Raw genomic sequence first — 27,773 nt, 5'->3', positions numbered from 1 at the left:
TAAATGTCAGCACCCCCACGAAAACATAATAGGTGCTTTATTTCACATTAACATTAAAGCAGGTACCAAGTAGGTCTACAGAGGGTTGGTTGACAACATAGATGCGGTCTTGTATTCTATACACGTGCCAACAGAAAGTTAGAAATCAGCTTTCATTAATCAAGAATGGCTTTAGCGCCACTCTCGCAAGTGCCCTTAAAAAGGAGAGTAACCATTCCCAATTGTATCCAGCATGAATCACATAGATAGTATATTAAATTGAGTCAATAACAGTATGTAATGAACATATGAGAGGGGCCCTGCTCGAAAGGAGGTGGAATGCCAAGTATGTTTTATATTTAAGGGTCGAAAAACGTCCTTTGAGGGTTTTGTTTCCAGCGCATTTACAAGACACATTTTACCAAAAGGAAACCAAACTCTCTTTGGATAAAGCCCAAGAGAGGATATTGCTAATGACAATTTCATTTACTGGCAATTGAGTTAACTGTACACATATGAAATCTACATCTGGAAGAAATAGGTTTCCTTCAAAGAAGCTCAACTGCATTAATCTGATCCTCTGAATAAATTCTGTGATGTCTTTGCTTCGCACTAAAGCGTAAGTACACTTGTTAGTCTCTGAAACTGGAGAGCCAAAGAAGGTGAGGAGAGTCCACCAATGCTTTCTCTCCTTCACACATCATCAAGAATAATGCAATGTTTTTCTGATGAGTGGTGAAGGGCAATGGACGCAAGCTTCTGCTTAGTGCGTAAAAGAAAAGGCTGACAGCAAACACAGCACAGAAGCAAACATGGAGTCAGATTTATTCTATACCATGTTGTATTTATGACCTAACAATTGACCAAAGGGGCACTTTAACAGAAGCCCAACAGACATAAAGCAAAGGCTTCGTCAGACTTCACATTGCCATTTCAAGCTGAAGTACTCATCACAGAGAAATGTCAGTGATATCGGAACATTAAGATTTGTTTTAACAGTGTAACCAAATTTACGATTTGCAAAATCATTTTTGCAATAATCAAATTTTAATTCGTCTTTTATTAAGAAAGAAACACTACACACAGTTAACGTTCAAATACAGGTGACACAAGAGTAAATCTAAAGATTAAGAATGCTAGCTAAAATTCAATTAACAAGAACGTAAATCTGACAATACCTGTACTTCAACTTGAAAAAACAATAAAACGTAAGCACATACATGTGGGGTTCCTAAAACCCAAAAGACAAATCAATAAACATTGATTTGAGCAACAAGAGTTAACACAAGCAGTTTACGGTGAGATTAGAATACTAGAATAGCTATAGCTAGAGTTTCATATATCTAGAATTTTAAAATGACCAACATCATTTTAATATAATGGAAAACATGATATTTTACAGAAAAGTACAAAGCAGATGCATGGAGGGACCAGTGGTCACAAGCATGATCTTCTAGTTACAAACCAGTTGATATGTATGGCTCTGGCAGTGTGCCACTATCATCTATATCAGTTTCTGAATATGATCTATTTCAGTCTCTGCTATGACGTCGGAACGGTTGACCAACTCTTAAACCACTGTTGCTACATCACAATGGCCTTGTAGGCCAGGCTGATGAGATCTCTGAGAGCCTGTCAGTGCAGCACTGATTGTCTGCTATGGCAGAAAGCATATCTGCAGGAAGGAGAAGGAAAACAGTAACAGTGTTCTGAGGGACATCATAGACAACCGGAGCTTCGCTCTAGTTTTCTATTTGGTGTCACTCAGAAGCCCTCAGTGAAAAACATCCCCATAACTCACGGTTACCCATCTATAATTATATATATAATCTATGTTCACACCTGAAGACACAGCAACTAAAACGTATGCGATATGTTCAAGTGTGTACATCGTTCTCATTACTTCAACAATCTATTTGCCAGTCTGAGATTTCAAACACAATGCATATTAAGTAAGATCCAGCAGCACCTTCTTTACTCCTATGCATAAGTGAACAGTCAACATGTTATCCATTCTTAAACCACGAACCAGTCTAACGTATAATCATTAACTATTAAAAGGTAGTAAAGTCATGATAATTCAAGCACAGAGGTAAGTTGGCCAAAGACTGTCTTTTATACTTCATTAACTGAAATGCATGACAATATAATAACAGTTTTACAAGAGCCTTGACATAGGTGTTTTTTAGGTCTCGCCTAGGAATTGCATGCGCCATCTCTTTGAGACATGCTGTACCTGTGGGCTTCGAACAGGACCATCGTTTTATTGTTGCTTTTGTGTGCTATTCTTAAAACCTGGCTTTTTAGTGGTGCACTGGCTGTATTTCCCCCTCCTTTTGGTGTTTGTTTCCCCCCATAGCGACTGGCCCATTACATGTACTCGTTCCCTCCGGTCTATTTAGGTTAGTTTCAGCACACTAGTTATTTTATTTTTTTTACTTCTTGGCGTAAGTTTACGAAATGTGGTGTTTTTGGAGCGAAACGTGCTCAGCTGACGGCATTGGCATTTTGAAACTAGAAGGCAGCATGTGTAAACAAACTTTGCTCGATTATATGCTTTTGATGCCTAAGCGGCTTTTGTTTTATCAGCACGCCGCGATTCATGTTTCACCTTTTCTTATTTCAGATTTGCTTCGACTAAGTTTCATGTGTGCTTTTGTCGAGTTACCGCAGATTTTAATTGGTTTCATTATTTTAATTTCGAGGCTGCGCGTCTTAACTACACTCCCACTTTCGTGTTTCACTATTGCATGGCAGCTGAAAAAAACACAAGGAGTGCCATATCAGCTTTTCCCCCAGCCCCGGTATTTCTCCCGCTTCAATTGAGGGTGGGGGAGGTGATATGGGGGGGAGGAGGGCAGGGAGAGGCGGATACATACTTACGATTTTTTTTTTAAATCGCCCATTTTCCTCTTTCAAAAATGTTGGCATGTATGCATGAAGTGCACTACACTGCTCATGTACATGGTCTACACTCCGCTCATTCAAATGGCATACCCCACACAATTTCCAGCTTATATGGCTGTATATGCAGCAAATGACTGACTTATCTCACATAAGTCATATTTTCTCTAAGGATAGTTAACATTAAGGGATTATCGCTCCTTACCAACCAGTCCACGTAGGTTTTAATTCCTGAGAGGGTCCTTATTTTGCGGATTTGACACTTCACACACCCAGCCAGTATGTATTCTTCATTCCTTCGTCATTAGCGCACACTTTATCCATTATCCTCCTAATTATGCTTCTTCTTTTTATCAACTCTCTCCCAGACCCCAGGTCATTACAGTCCGATGAGACCCATTTATTCCTTAATGTGTCAAAACGTCGTCGACACATGTAGAAAGACATACCGTTTTCTAGAACTGTGATATACCGATTGATCCCCTGTGTCCGTGATTGTACTGAATATAAATTGTTTTCTTTTTAAAAAAAGCAACCAATATACCGTTCATGTGCACACTTGCCTTCACTGTTTTTCCTTGTTCGGTTTTGGTTTTTCTTCACACCTGGGGTCTATTCATTTGCCTCTTTCTAAGAGACCTCCTATCACTCACAAAGTGTTTTTTTTAATTAACATTTTGAGATATCCTCCTGGTTTTCAATAAAACTCAGTTAGGCTGAACCAGAGTTTTTGAATAATACTGGCTTTTGCTGCTTCTTTAATGAAATATCAATGCTGATCAAATTAACAATGTTGGCATAAAGATTGATTCAACACATATCTGTCTGTACAAATATTTTATATTTTTAGTTTGTTTTCAAAATTAGTTCCATGTGAACACTTGTTCCAAGGACCTATTCAGTCTGAAGCTGAACTGCCAATCAAGAAGAAAACTGTAATGTTCTAAGTAAACCTGGATTCTGGAAATCAGCATGCCAGTGAGCCTGGATGCTTAAACCTTGACAGAGAGCATTGCCACATTCTACTCTTCCATGAGTTCTAGGGTCGTGTTGACTCTAGAGAAAGTGTGCAGATTAAACACTACTGTGGCGGGGGAACTAGTTGGGTTGTATGCTACTACATAATCTCAATTGAGCTAGTTGGTTTCTCGAGCATGGCAAATAAATAAAAAACTGAATTCGACCCAGTGACTGCCCTGCTGATACAAATAGAATAATGTACTTTCATTCCATGGGCTTGTAGTACACCCTTCAGTACATTTTACTTCATGCCTTGCCTTACTTGGATGAGACAGAGGATCTGGAAAAAATGTTTTATGGGAATAAAAACTACTTTCTGAAATAGCTGAAAAACAATCATAGTTCAAAATCACACCTGTTGGTTAGAAATGCGTAAAAATCCCAGTAGGAATTAACCTAACACATTGCACAACAACTGCTTTTGCACTGACACTGTAGTGCCACGGTGCCCCTTGCAGGCTTGAGAGGTGTATTCAAGAGCAGTGTAAACAGACAATAGGATCGGACATAGGCCACAGGATCTTCAATAGTTACTGTACATCTTAATTTTTCGACAATGCTGTGGATTACTTTTCGGACTCGAATGTTATTTCAAACAACTATGGTAGAGTTGAAGAGATCATACATGGAAACAGTAGAAAACACCTGTGGGTATTGAAATAGAAACTATAAACTGCTTAATTGGTCACAACAATACACATTATTGACTTTATAAATAGGAAAAAAACAATCATGTAGCTGTAAATATGGGTGACAGGCATCAGAGCATAAAAAAACAATCTATGGCGCACCCTGGATCATGGGATACAAGTTGGAGTTTGCCTTTCGCTCACTATTTGCCTTATACAGCTAATGTATGTCATTCTACAACCACATCCAAATCAGGATAAGGGCATATAGGAATTTGACTATTTTCTTCTGAAAGACCCCTACAGTAATCTCCATTTCCCTATCAGCAAAGCCCCCACATAATTCCTTTCTTTGTACCACAAAACATAATGTCTCAGACCACACCACGCAATCCATCCTTTAAGTACTGCATTTCTATGGCTAAAAGCTTTGTGTGTTGTTGTGTAAAAGTTTGTGTGCTGCAGTGGTGGAAAGAAGTGATTTTCTAATCGGGGTTGCAAGTGGCACTTCTCCCATTACCCACTTACCTAATACTGCATAAAGGCCACAGCAGCAAAGGACCCACAACATGGACCACAGAGCACAGCAGAAATCTATCACTACAGACCACGAGGCCTGGCCACAAGATAAATGACGAAATGATCTCTTAAACAATCAATCCCCAGCACAGTCCAAACGCTTCAAAGTCTACCACGCACTCGTTCACATCATCACCCACCACACATGCTTGTAACAACCTGTACCTCATCATACCTTGCACCATAACTGTCATCACACCTTCATTCCAAACCGGACGGCATACTTCAACAAGCACCAGCATTCTAAACACCATTCAAAGGTCACACCTACACAAGTTCACGACCAAGCACACAAGAAATGCACAAAAAGCCTCGATTGTATTCACAAATTTAGACATTCGTTACAAGGCCGAGGCTTTTAAGGACCACCACCCATTACTCAGTTGAAGGATATCTGCTCAAATGCTACACACAGCACTACAAAACAACATAAAAGAGCCGATGAACCTTGCTACTTTTGGGTACTCAGTAAATGTGGAAAACAGCAAACCGACTTTTACAAAAACTGATAAAGATGGTCTTCTTCATGGGGCATAATCATTTTGTACATCCAGACATTTGGCAGTCAACAAACATAATATGCTACTGTCAACTAAAATAACTGGGTCTTAAGGAAATATCATTAATAACAGTTGCAAGACAAGAGTACTGAAATCAATCCACAGTACCTATGTTTCCGAGCAATCCATTCATAAGCGTATTGTTGTCTGGCTTCAGGGTGTTATTGTCCTGATTGATAATCTCAAGGCTGTCCTGCAAACTATAAAAGCAAGAAAATGTACAATAGCATAGTTAGTATATGTTTAACTTTATGCAATTAATTTTCCAGATCAAGAACAAATTCATAGAAATCCACTTAATTTAATAACTCTGCAGATACAGCGAGTGCAAGAGCAAGAGATCATTTTCCCGCAGTGATTTCATCGAATGTGAATTAGAGGAATGCATTACTAAAAAGATAAAAAGATCAATGGGCCAAAGTGCAGCAGTCAAAGAGAATTGAGTGTATGAATGTCACAAAGCAATGCTTTGTTAAACACTGTTGAACATTACGACTCATCAACAGTCTCTTCTCGCCATCACAGAATTTATTTGCCAAGTCAGTCGATTGCTATGTAAGCGATCTCCAAACAATTAACATGACATTTTAGTTTAAAAAATCAAGCAAACAAAAATATTAATAAAGCCCTCTTCCAATTCTCGTGTTGTGGAGGACAAATTGCACCAGCCAAAATGTTACACTTAGCGACAACATCAGAACTTTAAGTAGGTATGTCAAACTCCAACTGACTAAGTATAAGAGAAATGCACCAATTAAGTCTGCACAAAATACTGTTATTTGCATCTTTCTAAACATATCTATGGCTTTGTTCAAGTGTGGTTAATAAATTAATTTCAGGTGAAGTAACAGACTTCGAATGATTTTGGGCAGAGTAGACGTGGGATGCCCCTTTAAATGAATAGAGTCCTGTTGGTGCAGAAGCTACTGCCGTCGTTGGCGAGGAGTAGCGAACGCGATCAGTCGGTTAGTGTGGGAAATAATGGCAAGCACTCTCAGTACACAAAGTCTGCGACAGAGCGCTGCAGGTAAGCGTCAGGGAACAGGAAGTGGGTTGGGGGAACTTTACATTCAGGAAACTGATTTCAATGATATGCCTACCTTCAACAAAATGCATTGATACAAATAACTTTAGCCTGGTCTAGGTTACCCACAAAGATGCCCTACAGGAACAAGCATTGGCAAAGGCAATAGGTTTCGCCTACGTGAGATATATTGGCTTTGTCATTTAAAAAAATATATATGTTTCACAGTAACACGGGTACTGTGCAAAATGGCTTAAAGCAAATGAAAAAAAATCGCAATGACAAGGCCAGCTTTGACAGCGCCATGTTACTTTTTTTGCTTTAAGCAATGTTGCATAGCAGCCAGTGCTGCTGTGCAATATGTCTAAAACAAGCATTTGCAATGCAATAGGTCTCGCAATTGCGAGGTTTTGAGCCATTGGTATTGCACATGACAATGACTTTTATTTTGGGTTTTAAAAACCTGCAATAATAAAAGGCATTGTCATTTACAATACCAATAGGTAAAAATTTCTAAAATTCGAGACATATTGTATTTCAAATGCTTGTTGTTTACAAGCGCCCCATGTTGGCTTTCACGTTAATGGAGGCCACGCCTCTTTCTTAAGACAAGCCGTGCCTAAAGAAATGTCCGAGGCCGCTATCAAAGGGAATGTGCGGCAAGGGCACTTTTACCCAAAAAAGCATTTGTTTTTCAAGTTGACAAACAAATGTTTTTTTTTGTAAAGTTCCCTGTGAAACCATGCATGGCACGCTGAATGTTGCAGGAAAGCATGTAGTGCCTGCAGTAGGAGAAACCATTAAGAAAATAGTGCTTACAAAGTAATTAAGACAATGTGCAACAATCAAAGTAAAAGGACCAGTCCTTACGGGAGGTTACAAATGAAGACAAGGCAGTACTAAGGAGGGACTAACAAGCCGATTAACGAATTAGAAGCCAGCATTTAGGAAGGAGAAGTGAACAAGCCAATGACAAATATGGGCGGAAAGCGGGCGGGGCTTCAAGTTCATAAAGCATTGCTCGCAAAGTAGCGCATGCGCTTCCCAGGCTCGAGGGGGTAGAGAAAAATGTGGAAAAGGAGCATATGAGAGGCAAGAGTAAAAAAGAGACTCAAAGGGGGTCAAAGCAAGAGTGAAAGACGGAAAAGAGGTGTGAGATGGAGCAGTTAAATGCGCAAGAGAAGGAGCAGAAGGAGAAAGCTTGGCAGAAGCTGAAAATGGGAGAGAGGCGAGTAAAGGAGCAGAAACGAAAAAGCGAGGCGGACTCCTCAGACAAAAGGAGCTGGTCTGAAAGTGCCTAGACTGGTCGGGGGATCAGTTAGACAAGAGGGGGTGGGGGTGCTGGGCATAGGCATTTGCTCGAAATATTCCAGTGCTCTTGAGTTCTTGCAATAGTCAGATGCCTGGATGTGTTTCATTTTATATTAACTGTGGCAAACTGAGATGCAGCTTACAGATATTGCAATTAATAATAATAATAGGCACATTTATAAAGCGCAATGGTTACACTAAGACCAGTGTGTCCCCGTGCTGCGGTAGAGTTAGCCAGGATTCAGTTACCCACTACCACCACCCTACTTTTCTCGGGGAAAGAGGTACGTTTTTATTTTTTTCCTGAAACAGCTCTCCTGGACCTCCATCCGGAGATCCATCGGGAGGGCATTTCATTGCTTGGCAGCCAGTAGGCGGAAAGACCGACCTCCCATCCTGGCTCTCTTGATAGCAGGTACACACACCAAACCTACCCCACCTGACCTCAGCTGACGTGTGGTGACATAGGGGGTCAGAAGATCCGAAAAATACTAAGGAAGTGCTATAACTGGGGATTTGCAAAAATCATTTCAGCAGGAGTACCTCAAAATAGATGGGGTGGCCATGATATGTAGGTGCAGCCCAAATTTCAATCAACATTTTGAGAAAACTAAGTGCTGTCTAAAACCTACTTCCTACATTACAATATTAACTGTTTTTTCAGGGCACAAGTTTGAGTAGGGGAGAGGTGAAAGAGTTTGTTCAGAGTTGTTGCAAGTTTAGTATTCTTTTCGAAACTTACTATGTACATTAAAATACAATAAAAAGATGTAAAAATGATGTAAAAATGATTGCTGTTACTTAAAAATTTTGAATTGGCAAAGGCATATGTCACACTCCGCTTTGTCTAAGGGGATAAAACTAAGTTTTAACGTGCATTATTTAACTTGGAATCGGTGGTTGTTTCATTGTTCCCTGTGGCCTTGTCTGCAAACGAAGAGCCCCTTTTTTTATCAAAATATGTAACTGCATAATTCATCGGTTTGTGGTTTGGGTAACTTATTCTGTGAAGCACAAATTAAAGCCCTGATTCGCTGTAAAGTTTTGAAGTGATTGTTGCATGGAGTAAGGTATTACTTGCAGTCGAGTTGAGCTTATTCTTACGGTTCCGGTTACAGCTTTCCCATTGTATCAAAGTGTGATCTTTGGAAAATCACTAGCTTTCTAAAGCCCCTTAATTAGACAGAAAGTAGACGTGCTGGGGAACCTGCTAAATATTGGCAATATTGGTAATGGAAATGGTCCTAGAACAAAGAGTCAGACCACATCAGGTCCCCACAGAATTTATACTTAAATTGGCTAAAATCTGTTTGAAAAATAACTTTTTTTCTTTTAAGAATGAGTTGTTTCTACAAATAAAGGGCGTGGCGATGGGGTGTTGTTTCGCCCCGGAAATAGCGAACCTCATGATGGATCACTTTGAAAGACAATATATCTTTGATGATGATGCCCCATTTAGAAATTACACGCTTAAATGGGTTCGCTTCAACGAAGATATATTTCTTATATGGAATGGAAGTGAAGAAGAGCTTGAACAGTTTCATTTATGGTTGAACTCACGTACTCCTGATTTGAAATTTACTAAATCTGTTAGTAACGCCAGGATTAATTTCTTGGACCTATGGACTTTTGACAATGAGGGTAAATTGGAGGTTAGTCTATATACTAAACCTACAGATAGGAATATCATTTTAGAATTCACCAGTGGGCATCCCAGAAGTCTCAAAGAAAATTTGCTCTATGGGCAATTTTTAAGGATTCGCCCCAATTGTTCCACAAAGATGATTATTTTGAAAATGCGGATACCCTACAAAATAAACTCTGTGCTAGAGGATATCCGAAAAAACTGGTGAGATCAGCCCTTAAAAGGGTGTGGTATACCCCACGGGAAAGTTTGTTAACACCTAAAATAAAGGAGGAAGTAGAACAAATGACATGTGTTCTTACCTTCAATCCCAAAGCTAATAAAGTCAAACAAATAATTTTGAGAAAATGGAGACTGATTGAACACCTTAACATGGCCAAACCGCTCTTTTCCTTTAGGAAAAGCAGAAATCCTAAGACCACATCTAGTCAGAGCTATAAGTGAACCATTGATAAAAAAAGACACAAGAAGTTTATTAGGTCTACCGACAATGGTTGCACACTACCGGTGTACTAACTGTGTCACATGTATAAGTATGACAGACTCAAAATTCGATGCAGACTTTTTCGAACTGTAACACCAAAAATGTGGTGTATGTGGCGACTTGCCCGTGTGGGAAGTCATATATTGTCCAAACAACCCAAGCTGTAAAAATTTGAATTTTGCAACATAAATCTCGTATAAGATGCAGAACTCAAGGAAAGCCATTGGTGCAGCACTATATTGAGTGCGGGCATAGTGAGGACGATCTGGTTTGGTCTGTATTGGTGGTGATAAAGGCATGCAACAAAGGAGAATTAGAAATGAAGCTGAACTGTACAGAAGCTCGCCTTTTAGAGAGATATCATACAGCCGTAGATAGTCTTAACGACCGGGATGAATTATGGGCACTGATTTAGAAGAAAATGTTTTTCGTTATGGAGGTGTGTGTCCAGATTTTGGATCTGGAAATGGAAATATAGGTGTAGTGGATAAAAGTGGGGGTGTATAGTGAAGAAGGATATATATGGATATGCTGTGAGAATGGAAGCCCCTATTTGAACATACAGTGCTTCGGAATATCTAGTTTGTGAGAGGGTTATGGGTATCAAAAAGCCCCTTAGATATACGAGGGTGTAGTTGTTCACCTTTACTGCATAGAGGGAGCTATTTCGTTCATGGACCGTTATGTATGGTAATATTTTCTAATTTTGTCTCTATTGTGCATCATAACCGAGACGGCATGTATAGAGTTTAAGTAATTATTCGTTGCATGTTGGCACTGATAGACGGTGATACCTTATTTAATACCTTATTTAATTTCCCGCGATTAATCTTTGGCACGGGAATGATCTAGATAAGCTCATTTGGGTCTGTTTTTTTCCTGTCTCTCTCTTTTTTAGAATAGTGGTCCTGGTGGAGTAATATATGTGGATATACCCTGTGAGATGGACTTTTAACATTATTTTATCTATATTTCCGTTGTAATGTGCCATCTGTGCACATGGGAGACTGGTAAGAGATAAGACTGAATCTACTACAGACTGCTTTTGGTGATATATATTTTTTATATATAATTTTTATTGACATGGGATTAGATGATTGGTGCCCTCCCGTTTTTTTTAAAGCGGGTGTCGTTTTAGTTTATATTTCACTATTAGTGGGATAAGATTTGTACGAAAATGGATTAGATCTATAGTAGTTCTGAGGAGTCTTTCTTCAACATATGGCCCCTTCACAGAATTGGAAAAGACTCGGAGCCTTATTTGAGTCTGTCATTGATGTCGCCACCAGGAAGCGAATGACGCGATCTTGTGCGTACAGAAACTCTCCAGGTATGAGAGCGTTTGCTATCTCGATGGGGTGGCTAAAAGAGTGAGGAATGTACATTTAAATTGTTGTTGGGGACTCGTATAACAGGTAATCTTTGCTGACTTATGGATATTCAGTTTTATCTGGAAGTAGGAGTACGCTATGGGTGACTGACGTTCATATAACTTTAGTATATGTTTCACTTTAGGCAGCAAGGTGAAGGAACCCCCATCGACAGGGAGGCTTTTGGTGTTTACTTTGAGCGGCTTATAAAGTTTATAATTCCAGGTAACTTTTTGATTTGTTCATGTGTTTGTGGATAGCGCTCCATTCAGGATATATTGTTGGACAGGAATGATTATTGATTTGACCGATATTAGCCCTCTTGTTGTTATCGCAGGATTCTAGTTTAACCTTGGAACCGTGTGATGTGGGGAACATGTACCCTTGATGTATAGGACTTGCTGTGAGAGTGAGGATAAGATTCCAGGTACTCTCCAGTTTTTACTTAGGTGATTCCCCGGTGTTGATTTGGGGTGAGCACTGATATGGTGACACACACACAGTACACCCTGTTATATGTTGTGATTAGAGGATTTTTGGGATTAATTTTCACTTTTGGCATCCAGAATACCACCCCGAAAGTGGCATGGTTTGATTTCACGTGGTATTGGCCTTCTCTGAGCACTGTATGGGCAATGATGGGATAGAGCTAGAGCGGTAGAATTTAATAAAATGTATAGTTATGTAATTTTAATTTTGATTACTATTGTAGATATGTCTATACCCTTGTCCTGAAGAAGCCGAAAACAATTGTGGGCTGAAACGGGACTGTGTCGACAAATATAGGAGGAGTCCAATTATTTTAAATTTGGTCTTAGATTAGTGGCGCCTATAAGCCAATGAGAAAAGAGGTGTGATACCCCAGGCACAAAGAGGACTACCTCGGAGTGTATTACTCAGAATAAGAAGTGTACATCAGTATAAGTAACAATTAGGGTTTTTGTATATATTATGTATATGTATTGTACTATAGAAGTGATTATGATTTATATGTGATTCTTATGTATTTGTTTATGTCTTCTATATAATACGTTTGATGTATGAGTAATTGATTTTTGTACCCAGTCCCGCCATACGATACGTGTATCTAATAGAATCATGAATACTTATATGTACAAAATATTGAAAGCGTCAAGGTAATTGATGGTGCCTTGTACGAAAATAAAAAATTGATTGATCCCTCCTTACTACTTTTTTCTGTTGTACATCTTAGATGTTTCATGCCCAGGTAAAGGAGGGTTATTTGGGCCTACCCCTCTAGTTGCATTTTTTTTTATTTTTAATATTGGCAATAGGTGCTATGGAAAGAAGTAGACATGTATATTTGCGGAGAAGGCATAGCTTCATTGCCATCAGGTAACACCTCACAAATGTTTCTGTATTCAGCTCAATTACGTGGGTCTTTGTAGGCATTGGAGGCCTGGCACACAACCCGGCACTTGTGAGACAGAAAACAGGATTGTGGAATAGCGAAGACCAAGCTTAAACTGTTTTCAGTATAAACAGCCTCAAATATGGCTTTAAAGATTGTCATTGTTTTGTTGATTAATTCAGTACTGCGAAGACATCGAACTGTAAAAAAAAAAAGTGGCTTCTTATATTGTGCAAACGCTTTCATGTTGATTAAAGCCAAAGTCAAAGAATCAGCACAAACTCACTACGCTTTAAGGAGAAGTCGTTCTGCCTTTTGTTGCCGATATGGTACAGTGGCCGCATTTATTGTGTCGTGCGCAGCAGCAGCGATTCATGGAGCAGTAGAGTCAGCCTTCACAAATGAAAATTCCTCCATTCTCTCCATGTTGTTTTTATTTTGGTTGTATGCAAGGCACAACTTCACTGTTACAACATGGACACCAAACGGGGGAGGCAGGGAGTGTGTGTCGTGATGTTGTTTCCTATGTCTTGAGCGTGCCTGAGACATGGATGTTGTAAGCATTTTAATGACAAAAAAGGCTCAATATAAAATGTAAACACTGAGCATCAGGGGAGGGAGGGAGAAAATAGTCCTGACTTGTTGTAGGTATGATGTTACTTGTACCATATAGCTGGGTGCAATGACAAACAGCAAAATACAAATCTGACGGCACACTATGCTAAGCACAGATTTTTAGCATTAAGTGGAGATAATCGGCCCCCATAGTAGAGCATGATGGACGCTCTATGTGGCCGCCCCTGTAGTGTGAATAAAAAAGCGTCGCCGTGCTGAAACAATAAGTACAGCGCCCATGTAGATAACATGTATTCATTTTTATGTGCATTATGTATGATGATTACTTGTATGCTGAACGGGGTTTGGGAAGCTGGGAGAGTCTCTGCATACAGAGCCGCCAATGGCTGTGTCAAAGGTTTGTGAGCAACCCTATAGCCCGGCAGTTTCTCTACAGCAAAGCATACAGTCAAAAATATTTTAGAGAAGCGGCGAAACAAACTAAGCTGCCTGCTAGGGCTGACCAATCCCGGAGGCAGGCGAGCAAGAAACAGTGCAGGGTAAAGTAAAAACAGTAAAAGCAAACACAAGCAGCGACGGTGGGAGGTGATGGTGTGGGGGACACCACCAGGGAGATAAAGTGGAAATTAATGGAACTTGCAGCAGCGGCGGACAAGAGACGAGTTGGAAACCATGAGATGGATTACTTTGAAACTTCCAAAAACAGGGCACCCAGCAACGAAAAAAAAGTGCGCCAAGACAAATACAGTAAAGGTAAAGGATAGCGGTAACAGGCCAATACTCCAAGGGAGGAGCAAGACACAAGAAGGTGGGACCATTAAGGACAACGTACTAGAACAAATCGGCTGCGAGGGGGGGGATTTAAGCCCACATACTGAAAACAGCATGTCTTCCAGACAGCGTATGCGCTGTCTAGGCTCGACCTAAAAAATGTAGGCAGAGGGTGACAGACAGGGGATGCCACAGTAATGATGCTGGCATAATTAGTGCTGCAATGATCTTCCCACCGCAAAGTCAAGTATTTTGGAATTTGGCAATAAAATTGATTATTTGAAAAGTGGTCTTTATTTTCTCACAGAGCAGTGGTTTGCTTGATGCTTTGTGTAACTGTAAATTTACAAGCTGGAAGAATCACATAACACAGAAATAGCTGAATTTTGCTTGGGTCTTATGCTCTGCTAGGTTTGCCCCCATTTTGCTTACACCCCTCCATATGTGATCAATTTGATCACCTACTGTAATATCTCGCTATGGTTTTTTATGCCACTCAAAATCCATCAGCTCATCTGCACCTTTGCCTGTTCTCATCAGGGCCTGCTCTAGGGTGGTGCGCTGACTTGGGGTGGGGGCGACATTTTTCCAAGTATATTCTCATTTTAAAAGCACCTGCTGCCGCGTTCCTGGCCTTCACAATTATCAAGCATCAATTAAAATGTCAAGATAACTCCCGTGATTAATCCTCTTCCTGGAAAGAGACCGGAGGTTTGTCTAGTGGAAGTTTTGACTCATCCTAAGGTAGTGCAGAGGGTTAAAATGCCTGCTGCTAAGAATGTGTACCATTCAGATAAAGTGCATATAATGGAAATAGGTCAGTGGGTTACTGCTTCTGCAAGTGAGCTCCTTTTGTTACTTGTCGTTTATAAGACAAAATCCTAATATAGAACATTGAGCTATGAACTGTCATCAAAGAGCTTCATGCAAACTGCAAGGTATATGTTAGCGCTATATAGCTATATATTATTTTGCACTGTTTCATTACCCTAATCTTCCCAAAGTGGTTCTTCTGGGTAGAAAACAATTATTATTGTTAAAGAGAACCCCTAAAAATGACGTTATGTGTTAAATATTGAATTTGTGCTTTTCCAGAATAAGAACTCTTAAACTATATTGCCTACCAGTATCGATGACATGTCACTCCTACACTACACCTTTTAGTCCTGTCTGATGTAACATTTCCTATACACTGATTTACACAAATGATTGTCTCTGTGTAATGTGTGTGATGTAAAGTGTTCTGACACCTTACACTGGTATGAGTGGTGCTATAAAACTAAATAAATCTGAGAGAAAGTGGTTCTGGAGTCTTGAGGGGCACTGTTAAAGGGTGCTAGTGAGGGAATCCATGTCAGAGGTGGTCATTGGGGGAGGGGGGCAACAAACATTGCCGCTCACGGCGCCACCAGTGTTAAATCCGGCCCTGCCTGTTCTCCTCAGTTTTGATCAAACAGTGTTTGTAAATACTATTAGCATAATATGCTATGCTAAAAACGGAGTGGCTTCATAAAGTCCTACTTTTCAAAATATATTATGAGGACTGTCTAAAATCAAATATAAACACAACAAGTATCGCACATACAGTCCGAGGGTTAAATTAAAATGGAGAAATACACTGTTTAAGGAAAATGATTATGTCATTCGATTTTGGAGCCCTTAAAATAAACAGAATTATACTAATACTATATCTTATGCAAACTGCCAGCCCAATTTCTTCTTAGCCTTTTTTTTATTATTAAATTGGTTATTTTAATGAGATCTGCCAAGGCGAATTTCTGATACTAAAATAACTGTAGGAAATGCCTTCAGTAACTCGATTCAATACCTACAGAAAAATGAATTCAAAATCTAAAATGGTGAAAAATCGCTGGGCCATTATTTAAGTTTTGAAAATAAGCGACTATTGACCAATGAAACGAACCTCTAAACATACACAGTGGCGCGACTCGTGTTGGCTGATTGAAAATTAAGATAGCCAAGTTGCTCAACAGTCATTCAGTTCTCACTGTGCATCTGCCACATTTTTAATACCAAACCCCTACATCCATGAAGTACACCGTAATAATTTCATTAACTGTTCTGCTTACTAACACTTCAATTTTGAGCTCCTCCGTAAGACTGGTTATGCCCTTCCCTGGTGCAATCACATCTCATGAATACCTTCTGTTTAACTGCTCAGTACTCACGTGTTTAGACTGCCATATATGCTGCTTCCTGTTCTTGCTGTAAATACTTTGCTAAGCATGAGTTGCGGAGGTGATCTAGAAAAAATATTTGGAAATAAAATCAAATGTACTAATATCAGCTGTTTACGTTTGTGAAAACAAGAAAGAAATTTATCATATATAAAAACAGGATTAATTTGTATTTTTTAGCTAACAACGCACATCTCAATGCAAGAAACAGACTAATTTGTAAACTATCATGTATTTGCAAAGTTTTAATAGGACATTTCTTAGCATTACGTGGCAATATTTCTTTTGCAGGTTTAATATTAGTAAACAGCAAAAACAGGGGGGGCGGAGCTAGCGAGCGAAGGAAATGGCCGCATAGTTCCCGGGCTCCGCCGGCATCATCAACGATCCTGACAAAATCCGGCACGAATCCAACTCATTGCACCCCCCTGACGCCCTCGAGTGGGTCGGAGCAGTTGCGGAACCGGGGGATCTGCTCAAAATCCGAATCCGACCGACGAAAAGGACGGGAATCGGCTCGCTTCCAAGAGCGTGCAGTGGGCCTCAGACCGCGGCCTCGGGTGCGCTGGGCATCCGCGGTGCGTAAAGAGGCGTGCGGCGACAGAACGCGACTACGCCCCCTCCGGCGGATTACACCTCGGCTGGCGGCACCTGCGGACTTAGCGGGAGTTAAAGGCGGACGCCAAGAGCCAGCGGAGGCCCCGGACCGTGCAGCTGAGACGGCAGGCGAGCGGAGGTGAGTCTGCCCAACAGAACGGGGAGGTATCCGGCGGCGCCATTACACCGAGGCAAGTGAGCGGAGCGGAGGAGGCGGCGGCGGCCCTGGAGGTGCGGGGTGCAGTTCCTTGATAGGGCACCAGAGAGAGAGACCACACAGCAGCCCTTCTCCCACACACGCACTACGCCTGGAGCAACACTAATTGGTGCTCTTACACATCTAGAACACCTGAGACTCAGTGGATGTCGGTTCTTGTGCCTACTCGTTGCAGTGCATAACCGGACCCCTCCTGTCAGCGGCAGCTGTCCTGAGGGCACTATACACCCGATCCAGACACACGGGGACTTGATCGCCCGCCATAGTGGAGACGCACACTCACGCAGGCCTAATAGAATCGCGGCCTTGCAGCGCGGACTGGGTGTGGAGTTGGCGCGCCGACCTCAGACACTGCGCGTACTGGGCACCGAGTGTCTCGCTGGCCCAAAGGTTGGCGCCGCAGCGGACTCAACTAAGACTTCCGAGGCCAATACAAAACGCTGCTGACCATGGAAAAGGGCGACAGAACCCAGAGTAAGCTCCCCTTCTCGCAGAGGCGAGCCCCAGTGCAAAGTACTCCGACGCAGCGGGATGATGAGGTGCATACAGCGACTCCGCAAGATGAACACTCGGACATTAAAACGATGCTCCGCTCTATGGAACAAAACATTCAAACAAATATAGCGGCGCTAGGGTCCAAGATGGACGCCATGTCATACCGAATGGACCGCATGGCGGAGCGTCTAGACAAGCACTCGGAAAGGCATGATATGGCCGAACGGCGAATTACGGAGGTGGAGGAGGCACAAACAGACCTGGACACGGCGAGACGGAGGGCGGAAAACCTCATAAGGGCATTGCAGGACAAAACTGAGGATTTGGAGGCGCGGTCGAGGCGCTGCAACCTCCGCATTACAGGGCTTACCAGAGACAACTCAGACTGGGAACATGGAACTATTTATAGAACGGCTGCTCACTACGCTCTTGGGTGACGGAGTGTTCTCAACTATGTTTGTCGTGGAACGCGCACACCGCACGCTAGGCCCGAAACCCAATCCGGGCTTACCACCACGCCCCATAATAGCTAAACTATTGAATTATAGGGACAGAGACACTGCACTGAGACTGGCAAGAGCTAAAGGAGAACTGCAATTTGAGGGGTCATCCATTTCCATATTCCCAGACTTCACAGCGAGGGTACAGGAAGCACGCAAACACTTCGCCCCGCACAAGAAACGTCTTAGGGAACAGGGCCTCGACTACGCAATGTTATACCCAGCCAAATTGCGAGTGAACAAGGCCACTCGCATATTTTCACGGACCCAGCAATCCTGCAGAAGGCTTTGAAGACGTGGGCGCGAGAGAAGACGGGAGGACAAGCTGAGCAACGGCAGGAAGCGGAATCGAGCCGCCTTGAAGAGCAAGAGTGATCTGAATCTATGTTGTCTGGAGCACAGTGAACTCATGAGAGGGATCCATAGTATCCTAGACCGCTGCAGATTACCTCGAAAGCGAGACTCATAGATGGGCAGAGACAGATAAGTGGGGCTGGGGAATGGACATGGGAATGTCTAATACTGGAGTGCACTCTGGTCCCAGGATCTGGGGAGGTCTCGGACGGGTGTGATACGGGCGGGGTAAGGGGATTGCATATGGAAATAAGACGGCAGGAGGACTAACACGAGGACTGCGAGGGAATTACACTCATTGTCCTGAGGATTGGTGCATTTACACATTACTGATGGTGCAGGGCGGAGGGCAGGGGGCCGGGCAACAGAGTCGGAAGTTGATCGCTTGGGTCGTGCCGGCTGGCTACCTTTGCCTCTGAGCGTTATGCACATGGGAATGTTTTACTTGTTGCTGGGGAGGGCTGGGAGGGATGGGATTCTGCGAGGCCAAATTGGGGCGGGTCTGCTGTGGGTGGTGGGGGGAATGTTGGGGTTTGTATTTAGATGCCAGTTGTTAATGTGTTTGACTGCCGGGGTGTTGCCAGCTGCAAATTGGGTGAGTCCCGCTAGTTTCGGGACCGGCAAATCCACGCTATGCAGTCTGCCAGGCCTCGCTTCGCGGGGGCGATGGATACTTTTGCAAAGTAGTCTTCACACACATACTGTAAACTATGGCTGGGGCTGAGATCATTACACCACAGTCCGACACTGCACGGACCCATCTGCGGGCACTGACATGGAATATCAGGGGCCTCAATGACTTCAGGAAGCTGAGAAAGGTCCTTAGTTACCTGCGCAGGCATAACATAGATCTCGCTCTCTTACAGGAGACACATTTACCTCTCACCAGCAGGATGTTACAACACAGAGGGATAGCGGGATGCAGTGTCGCAGCGGGCTTTACCACACACTCGAGGGGGACACTAATATGGGTAAACCCGCGCTCTAAACTCACATTGACGTCTCTAGAGACGGACACAGAGGGGAGGTATGTAATCTGCAGATGCAGGGGCCAGGGGCATGACTTGCTGCTTGTGAATGTATATGGGCCTAACTATGATTCACCTGATTCCTACGTGGACTTAGCCCGGAGATGCAAGAAGTATGATTACACGTATATGCTTTGGGGCGGGGACTTTAACTTGGTCCTGGACCCGGATCTGGACAGATCTGCGGGACCACACAGGAGCCCGTCGGCGGCTGCCACGGCGCTTCAAACTGAGATGGTGCACTTGGAACTCTTAGATGTATGGCGCAGTAGACATCACTCCAGAGGGGGGTACACTCATTATTCAGCGTATCATGCACTACACACTAGAATAGATTACTGGCTTACATCACAACAGCTATCCAATAACTTGAGGGACTGTCAAATATTGCCACGCACTCTGTCTGACCACTCTCCTCTCCTCCTGATCCTGGAGACGCCAGTTCGCGGGATCCCTCCCTTTACGTGGCGCTTCCCCCCGTACTCTTTACTGGACGAGGAGTTCCGAGGGGAACTCGCGAATGAAATCGAAAACTTTTTTGAGACTAATACGGGCTGCGTGGAAAGTTTTCAGACGCTATGGGAGACCTTTAAGGTCTACATACGCGGGATAGCCATGGCCAAACACTCCAGTGTCCTGAAGTCTATTAGGCACCGGCTTACATATTTGGAGAGCCAGCTAACAGACCTTGACGGGAGGCATCAGGCGGAACCAGAGGGAGACGCACTGGACCAGATCAAACAATTGCTAACAGAATATCACATAGAGGCAGACAGATAGGTACAACACATGGGCAAATATGCTACGGCCCGCACTTACGGCGAGGGTGAAAGGCCTGGTTCTCTCCTGGCTAAGATGATTAGGCAGGAGCGACGGCCACTCCTAATTGGCGAGCTGATTTCGAGCACAGGAGAGATCCTCACCGACGAGGAACAGATTGTTGGGGAATTTAGGCGGTACTACTCTGCTCTATACGAATCGAAATCAACGGGAATGGAAGGGGCAATTGACGATTACCTGAGTTATATTAAGATGCCACAACTGTCCAATTCGCAAAGAGAATTCCTTATGATGCCCATCCAAAGGGAGGAAATAGAGGAGGCCTTAGATAGTATGCGGTCTGGTAGCGCTCCGGGCGCCGATGGGCTGACTGTCGGCTTCTACAAATCGTTTAAGGAACAACGGGTCCCCTAACTCTCAGCATTATTTGATGATATCTGCCTGGAAGGCTCCATGCCCCCGACTATGCGAGAGGCACTTATCATAACGATACTTAAGCCAGGGAAGCCTGACACGGAATGCGGCTCGTACAGACCCCTCTCATTGATCAATGTTGATGCTAAGCTGTACGCAAAGGTGCTGGCGACGCGGCTTGCACTACTCGTCCCGGAACTGGTGGCCCCGGAACAGGCGGGTTTTATCCCTTCTAGGAACCTCCCATACAACATTCGCACGGTCCTGGGGACGATGCAGCATGTGAAGCCGGAGAATAAGGCATTGGCAATATTTCTAGATATGGAGAAAGCCTTCGACTCCGTAGAATGGCCATTCATGTCCAGGGTGCTTAGGAAACTGGGACTGGGTGAACCCTTCTTACAAATGATAGGCGCCTTGTATTACGAACCAACGGCCAGGCTACGAATTGGTGATACAGTCACGGAGGCGTTCGGAATAGGCAGGGGCACAAGACAGGGCTGCCCACTCTCCCCGTTGCTATACGCCCTAGTGGCGGAACCCCTAGCGTGTGCACTCCGAGAATACCACAGTCATGCAGGTATTAATTTCCCTACATATAAGATCTGTATCTCCACGTACGCTGACGACACGCTTTTGTACGTCAGAGACCCGGAACTAAACCTCTCACCAGTACTAAGGGAGGTAGTGCAGTTCGGCGCCCTATCTGGTCTAAAGGTGAACTGGCCCAAATCGGTGGCATTCCCGCTGACTCCGGTGACGAACAAATTTGTCATGGACTACCCATTGCAGTGGTCGGAAGACCCGGTTAGGTACTTAGGCATACAGATACACCCAGACCCGGATGTATTAGTCAGGGAAAACTACGGTGTAGCCTACACGAAGTTGACTGAAGATGTTGACAGATGGTGTAAGTTGCCGCTGTCCCTCACGGGCCGCATCGCGCTCATGAAAATGCTGGTACTCCCGAGGTTCTTGTTTCTCTTTAACAACCTCCCGGTGGTCCTCTCTAAGGCATTCTTCAGAACGCTAATTCAGACCCTCACGCGACTGGCATGGGGAGGTAAGCAACCTAGGGTTAAGTGGCAAGTCCTGACCCTCCCATATGACCAAGGCGGATTGGGGGCCCCGGATGTAGAACGGTACTACAGGGTCGCGCAAGCGATGCACTTGCATACTTGGATACATGGGGATCGCAACATCCCCCACGTGATTCTAGAGACGCTATTCACGAAGCCCCTCCCGCCGGCGGCTACTATATTTGAACCGGCCACGCGACGGGTGGGTGCTCTGGATTCTATTACGACTACGAATCACGCCTGGCACTCTTTGGCCAGAAACCATGACTGCTCGCTGCTGTATTCCCCCCTGGTTCCGATAGAACGGGCCATATGGCTTCCACCCCTGCGAGAAAAGGGAGTCACGCGTGCCCTCAGTCAACTAGGCATACTTAAGTTGGGGGACCTGTTCAAGGACGGGAGGGTAGTCACCTGGGATCAGGTCGCTCCCTCCTGGTTCACTGCGACGTTGCTGCACCGTTTCCATCTGCACAGAGTCCGCGCAGCACTGCAGGAGCTGCTGGGGCCTGATATGGAGGAACCCCCAGAACTGCCAGAACTGACTTACGTAATAAAAACACAATCGAGCTGCAAGATGATAGCGCGATTGTACAAGATGGGGCAGTGTCACCGAACACAAGAACCCTCGAAGGCCCGACAGGCGTGGCAACGTGACTTACAGACGGAGATAAGTGACACAATGTGGAAGTATTGCTGCCAAAACACAAAACGGGTGTCGCTGAATGCTAGGCATAGACTCATTCAGTTTAAATTTCTACAGAGAGTGTATTACACTCCAGAACGCTTGCACAGATATGGGCTCCGGCAGACGCCTGAATGTGAACGTTGCAATGAGTCAGTGGCGGACTTCCTACACCTGGCTTGGTCCTGCCCGGGAATTAACAACTTCTGGGAAGATGTTTTTCTTGAGCTGGGGCGGATACTGGAGATTGAGCTCCCAGTAGATCCGGCGTTGGCTCTGCTGGGACACACCAGAGTTTTACCTCTAGCTACGCGTCGCCTGGCTGACATAGGACTAATTATGGCACGACGAGCGGTCGCGAGGTGCTGGATGCGTGGCCCGCTTCCAACTAAACGAGGATGGGAGAGGGATATGCTGTACAGTTGCACGCAATCTCAGCTGTATAGTGAGCTCCTTCCCCCTGTGAGTAGGCCGCGGAACTTTTGGGACCAATACCTGACATACAATTCGAATAGGAACGACGCGGTTGAGGATCAGGAGGAGACAGAGGAGCAACTAGAGGGGGGGGGGAGGGCAACGAGGAATAGATAACTTCAATGTTCCCTGAGGGGCCACACGGGTGGGACACCTAGGTATCTCTGACACTAGAGACCACAGGACACATAGACTGCCCATACAGGGAGATATTCAGGTTAGGAGCACAAAGTGAGTGAGAGAAATGGGCGGGTGGGGAGGGTGCGGGAAGCTCAGGCTCGGGCATAAGACACATAACGATGAGAAGGCATTAGCACAAAGGACAAGGCACACAGGCAGTCTAGGGGGGAGGGGAGGGGAGTTAGTGGGTATGTTGGGTTAGGAAGGTTAGACTTAGACCACGTTGTCGGATGCGCACACCCCATGGGACTACCAATGCAGCACTGGAGGCCACCGAACTCACCCTCCCGGAGAACTGGGGGGTAAGGATTTGGGGCATCGGCGTTCATGCAACAATAATGTCGTTGTTTTATTTGCAGCTCGGACAATTAGACCAGTCGACGCCGGTGCAGTGTTTGGTACAATTTCTTTCTTTCCCCCTTTCATGAGCATTGGACTTGCATATTGTACTGCTATAATCATAGTTTGCTGCCGGCCCCAGGGTTGTAGGCGGAAAGCTGTGTGTGTGCATGGATGACGAATAAAAGTTTATAATCCCAAAAAAAAACACAAAAAAAACAGCAAAAACAAAATATGAGCTGTAAGCAGGTTATTGGATCGTGGAGAATAAGGGTATCAATATGTTTTTGTGATTACATTGTCCATGTTGTGAAAGGGCATGCTAGCAGGCAGGTGAATAAAACCTACACATGCCCCTATTCAAAGAAAAATTGAAGCCTCTGGGGTAACAACACCTTAGCAGCGTCAGAATGCCTGCCTTTGTGGGCAAGGGATAGAAAACAGAAAGTTCCTGTCACGATTACATACGTTACTATTTAATTTATTATTCCAGCTGGCCATAGCATTGAGTCCAAAGATTGCCTTACACTAAATCCATACCAGCAACCAGTCGCTCACTTTGTCGGTATCATTCAGCCTCACAATTGACTACTTTGCGGTGGCAAGATATACAACAGGTTCAATTTTAATTATACACAGATTACTTGCAACTTAATTCACTGGAATTGTCTAGGTTTGGGAACCCTGCTACTATTATTACACAATGACTTGTGGTGAGATAATCATTCACTGGTCATGAGTTCAATGCAGGAAAGTTGAACAAGTGCTCTGTTCATGGCTATCGAGTCCATGAAATACGCTCTCTGGAAGGAAAGCTACTTTTCAAAGTCATGGAAACACTCTTTAAAATGCTTGCTTGCCTACGACAGTCCTTCATCCATGGAATGCACCCAACTATCATATTTTCATCTCCGTTGGCTCTCAAAAAGCCATAGTCTGACGTCTCATAACTTTGCCCAACACACTCTCTAGGAAGCAAGTTCAATAGGGGTCTTGCAAAAGGACTCAGATGATGGGATAGCCATATTGTTGGATTAAATGAAGTACTATGTAAAAAGACAGTAAATCCCAAACTGAGTCGATCAATCTCCACTTCTTTGTGTTACAAAGAAAAAAGTCTGCAAAAAAATAAAATAAGAGCCAAAACAGAATCTCAGCAAAAAAAAGTGCACTGCCTGTGTTTGGTTGTTGTGGTGGGCATCCCCCTTCAAGCTACACCTGCTACATTAACTTACCGTTCAAGCTCCTTGCTCCTGTGGTGCTCACAGCAATCTTTGATGCTATAAGAATGAAAAAAAAGTATTTTTGTCTAAGGGAAAAAATGTGTTTTCCGAGGTAAATATGTATGGGGGAAAAGGAATACCTCAAGGAGTGCCAGGTAGGCTCACAAAAACAACAAATAGGACGCATCTGGGCCCCATACATCCCTTCAAGAGGTGTGTGGGTGGGCAGTCTGTGTGTTTATTTATTTATTTGCCAATAAGGTAAGTGGGAGCCTGGTTAGTTTACCAGTTTGCAATACTATTCTGTAGTAAGTCTCAAACATCCATTGATTTTTGCACGCATTATGTGGGCAACTGACCATTTGGTGTTAGTTCATTCTGCATGACAATTGGAAATGGGAGGATGTTCATGTATCCTACTTATATTAATTTGCATTAAGTAACTTTCAATATTTCACTATTGTATGCACTGTGACACAAATGATTAAGAGAGGAAGAAAAAAAATAACATGCAGATATCTTCAAAGTAATAGCTGGTGTGTACTCTTACCGAATCTGATGAATTTTCAGAGTCGAGCCTTTGTAGCTCATAGCTACAGAACCAAACATCATCTCTCCAAGCATGTTGGCATCCGAGGAACACCGGGAACTCTACAAAACCAAGAAAATCATGTATTATTGTCACAAAGGCGAGCTTCAAGATTTAGATGTGCACCTGGTTTATTTTCAAACAACCTTCAACCACGGAGCAGACACAAATCGATTTCTCTAATAAACAACGCCTTTACAATCATTATTTAGGTTATCAGCATGCTTTTCACAAGGGTAGGGATCGTTTTAAACATCTTTCTCCGGGTTATATTACATACAAACTTAGTACGCAAATGTATGTCTTGGGAAGTGAATATCTAATAATGATAACATGTTTCAATTTTACACCACGTCCCTTTGGACACACAGAATAATTCAAAATGGTTGCAATGCCATGACCTAATTAGTCATTTTAGAGTGAATCATCGTCTCATTACATGTAGTTGCCTAGAAGTCGTCTGCTCGTTTCCTCATCTTTTGGATAGTGAAAAGCATATGATGTTACGTGCGAGTCCACTTCCTCTAGCATTCCCAGTGATGACTGATCAAGGTCCTATTTCTGCGCCTGATCCATTAGGGTGCTGATGCATGAGGAACAATTCCAGATTGGTGGTGTCAGCATCTGAAGACAGATTGCTAGGTATGCCAAATGCTCTTCGCATCGGCAAAAATAACGCGGTTTGCTCTTCAAACAAAACATAACATGTCCTCTTATTCCATTCTCCGCTGGTAGCAAACAATGTTGCACATACCACCACCTCAATTAATTTACAGTTTATGTAAAGCACAATATGAAGCATTGCAGCAGCTTCAAAGTTATGAGGCCAACTCTAGGAGTGAGACACTCTGAAGAAAGGCAAGGCGAACAGTATGGAGACAAGACCAAATGGTGGCCACTTCATGACAATTCGGAGATTTGATTGAGGAGTCATCTTGGAGTCTTCTGTATGGCTAATACCTTGATTATTATTAAGATTATTGCAGGTTGCCAATGTGTTTTCAAGAGGTCAACCTCCAGGTCTAACTAATGTGGGGGTCAGACGTGCACAGAACGCAGAACTGAAGGGCTCATCCAGCAAGAAGGTTATTTGCTGTGCATATATACTGCATTGATATGCTAATATTATTTCATTTTCAAAACAGTCGCAGATCCCTGAATAGGCGTTATGGATCGGTGGTCCACCGGCTAAGAACACCTAGCACAAAACATGTCTAGTTGTGGAAATTTTCGGAGGTATACAAGGCCTTTGATCCAGTATGCCTTATGGATGGATCTGTAGCATGAACCCCGATGGTTGTGTTGATTACAAATAAACCCTTTAATGTATATATTTAACGTTTTTTATAACAATAGTGTCATTGAGCGATAACTTCAAAGCGCTATTTTACAGAGGAATGCAGGGCCTTTACACATACAGTATGCTTTCTACATATAGCTATAGCATGAAACACCTCTGACTGCAGCAATATTAATGTTCCTCGATCTATGTGTCGACTTTGGTGTTTTGTAGTTTTCATTATGTGATATATTCAAAGCACTGGGGTACATCAAACCACCTTCTTCAAATACAACCCCAAGGATTGAATTAGACACATGGTTTCTTGAAGACTACAATTTTAAGTAGTTTCCTAAATCGAGGGTAGTTTGATTTACCTATGATTTGAGGCATCCAGGGTGTTCCTTAGTTTGAGACCTATCGCAGCCGATTTGCTTATCACTTTTGAAGAATCTATGCTACTGGAGACGAAAACTAGGTAATCCTGAAAATGACAAAATCAACTAGGCTTCATTGGAATTCCGATCATGCGTAAACATCACACAAGAAAGAAACAGAACAGGGATAAGTGTTGCACCTGTATCAATGCTTATTCCTAAACAGTTCCCAAGGTCTCTCCCACGACTACCGTCTCACTCTACGAAGACCTGAAAACTAACAAGTCAGAGAAGGATGAATTTATTTCTAATAAAGCTGAACATTATTCAGGGAGCACAGATAGTTTGAGCTAGAGCTCCAATTTGAAGGTTAAGCCGATTCGGCATTGACACCTGCTCTGAACTAGCTTCTCCTCATCAACATCAAAAGCCTGAAGAATGAGGAAGTATAAGTGGAAGGCAAAGAAAACACAGAATGGTTGAAGTCTTACATTTAAAAATAAGAGAGTACAGGGGCAGACAGCTAAAAACTAGGGTCTAAGGTAAGTCTACAAGTGTTGCTACAAGTTGAGAGAGGAACCAACTACTGGGTCTGCTGGTATTTCTTTGCAATCACTTTATATGCAAATAAACAAAAACATGTTAAAAAAACAAGGCATCATTTTCATTAATAATGTTTCTACAAAAAAGTTTAAACACGAGGGGGTCATATAGAGTTTGGCCGATGTGGTTCACCTGCAAAAC

General features: G+C 43.2%; 1 protein-coding gene across 6 annotated transcripts in view; it reads right to left on the bottom strand.

Annotated features, from left to right (window-relative positions):
• FNIP1 (folliculin interacting protein 1) overlaps positions 1-27,773 on the bottom strand; it is a 333,439-nt gene that overhangs the window by 140,990 nt on the left and 164,676 nt on the right. For 4 of the 6 annotated variants that reach the window (XM_078653134.1, XM_078653128.1, XM_078653132.1 and 1 more), the window contains exons 4-7: positions 25,335-25,435; positions 24,797-24,841; positions 16,414-16,488; positions 5,780-5,871 (exon numbers count right to left, since the gene is read on the bottom strand). In XM_078653134.1, the coding sequence (XP_078509260.1) occupies positions 5,780-5,871; positions 16,414-16,488; positions 24,797-24,841; positions 25,335-25,435 (313 nt within the window). The remainder of the gene's footprint in view (positions 1-5,779; positions 5,872-16,413; positions 16,489-24,796; positions 24,842-25,334; positions 25,436-27,773) is intronic. The other 2 variants (XM_078653129.1, XM_078653133.1) reach the window with 1 other exon arrangement.

The sequence above is a fragment of the Lissotriton helveticus genome, chromosome 7 (genome assembly GCF_964261635.1).
Source record: "Lissotriton helveticus chromosome 7, aLisHel1.1, whole genome shotgun sequence".
Classification (NCBI taxonomy): Eukaryota; Metazoa; Chordata; class Amphibia; order Caudata; family Salamandridae; genus Lissotriton; species Lissotriton helveticus.
The sequence above is the reverse complement of the archived record's forward strand: the minus strand, read 5'-3'. Positions and strand labels throughout refer to the sequence as shown.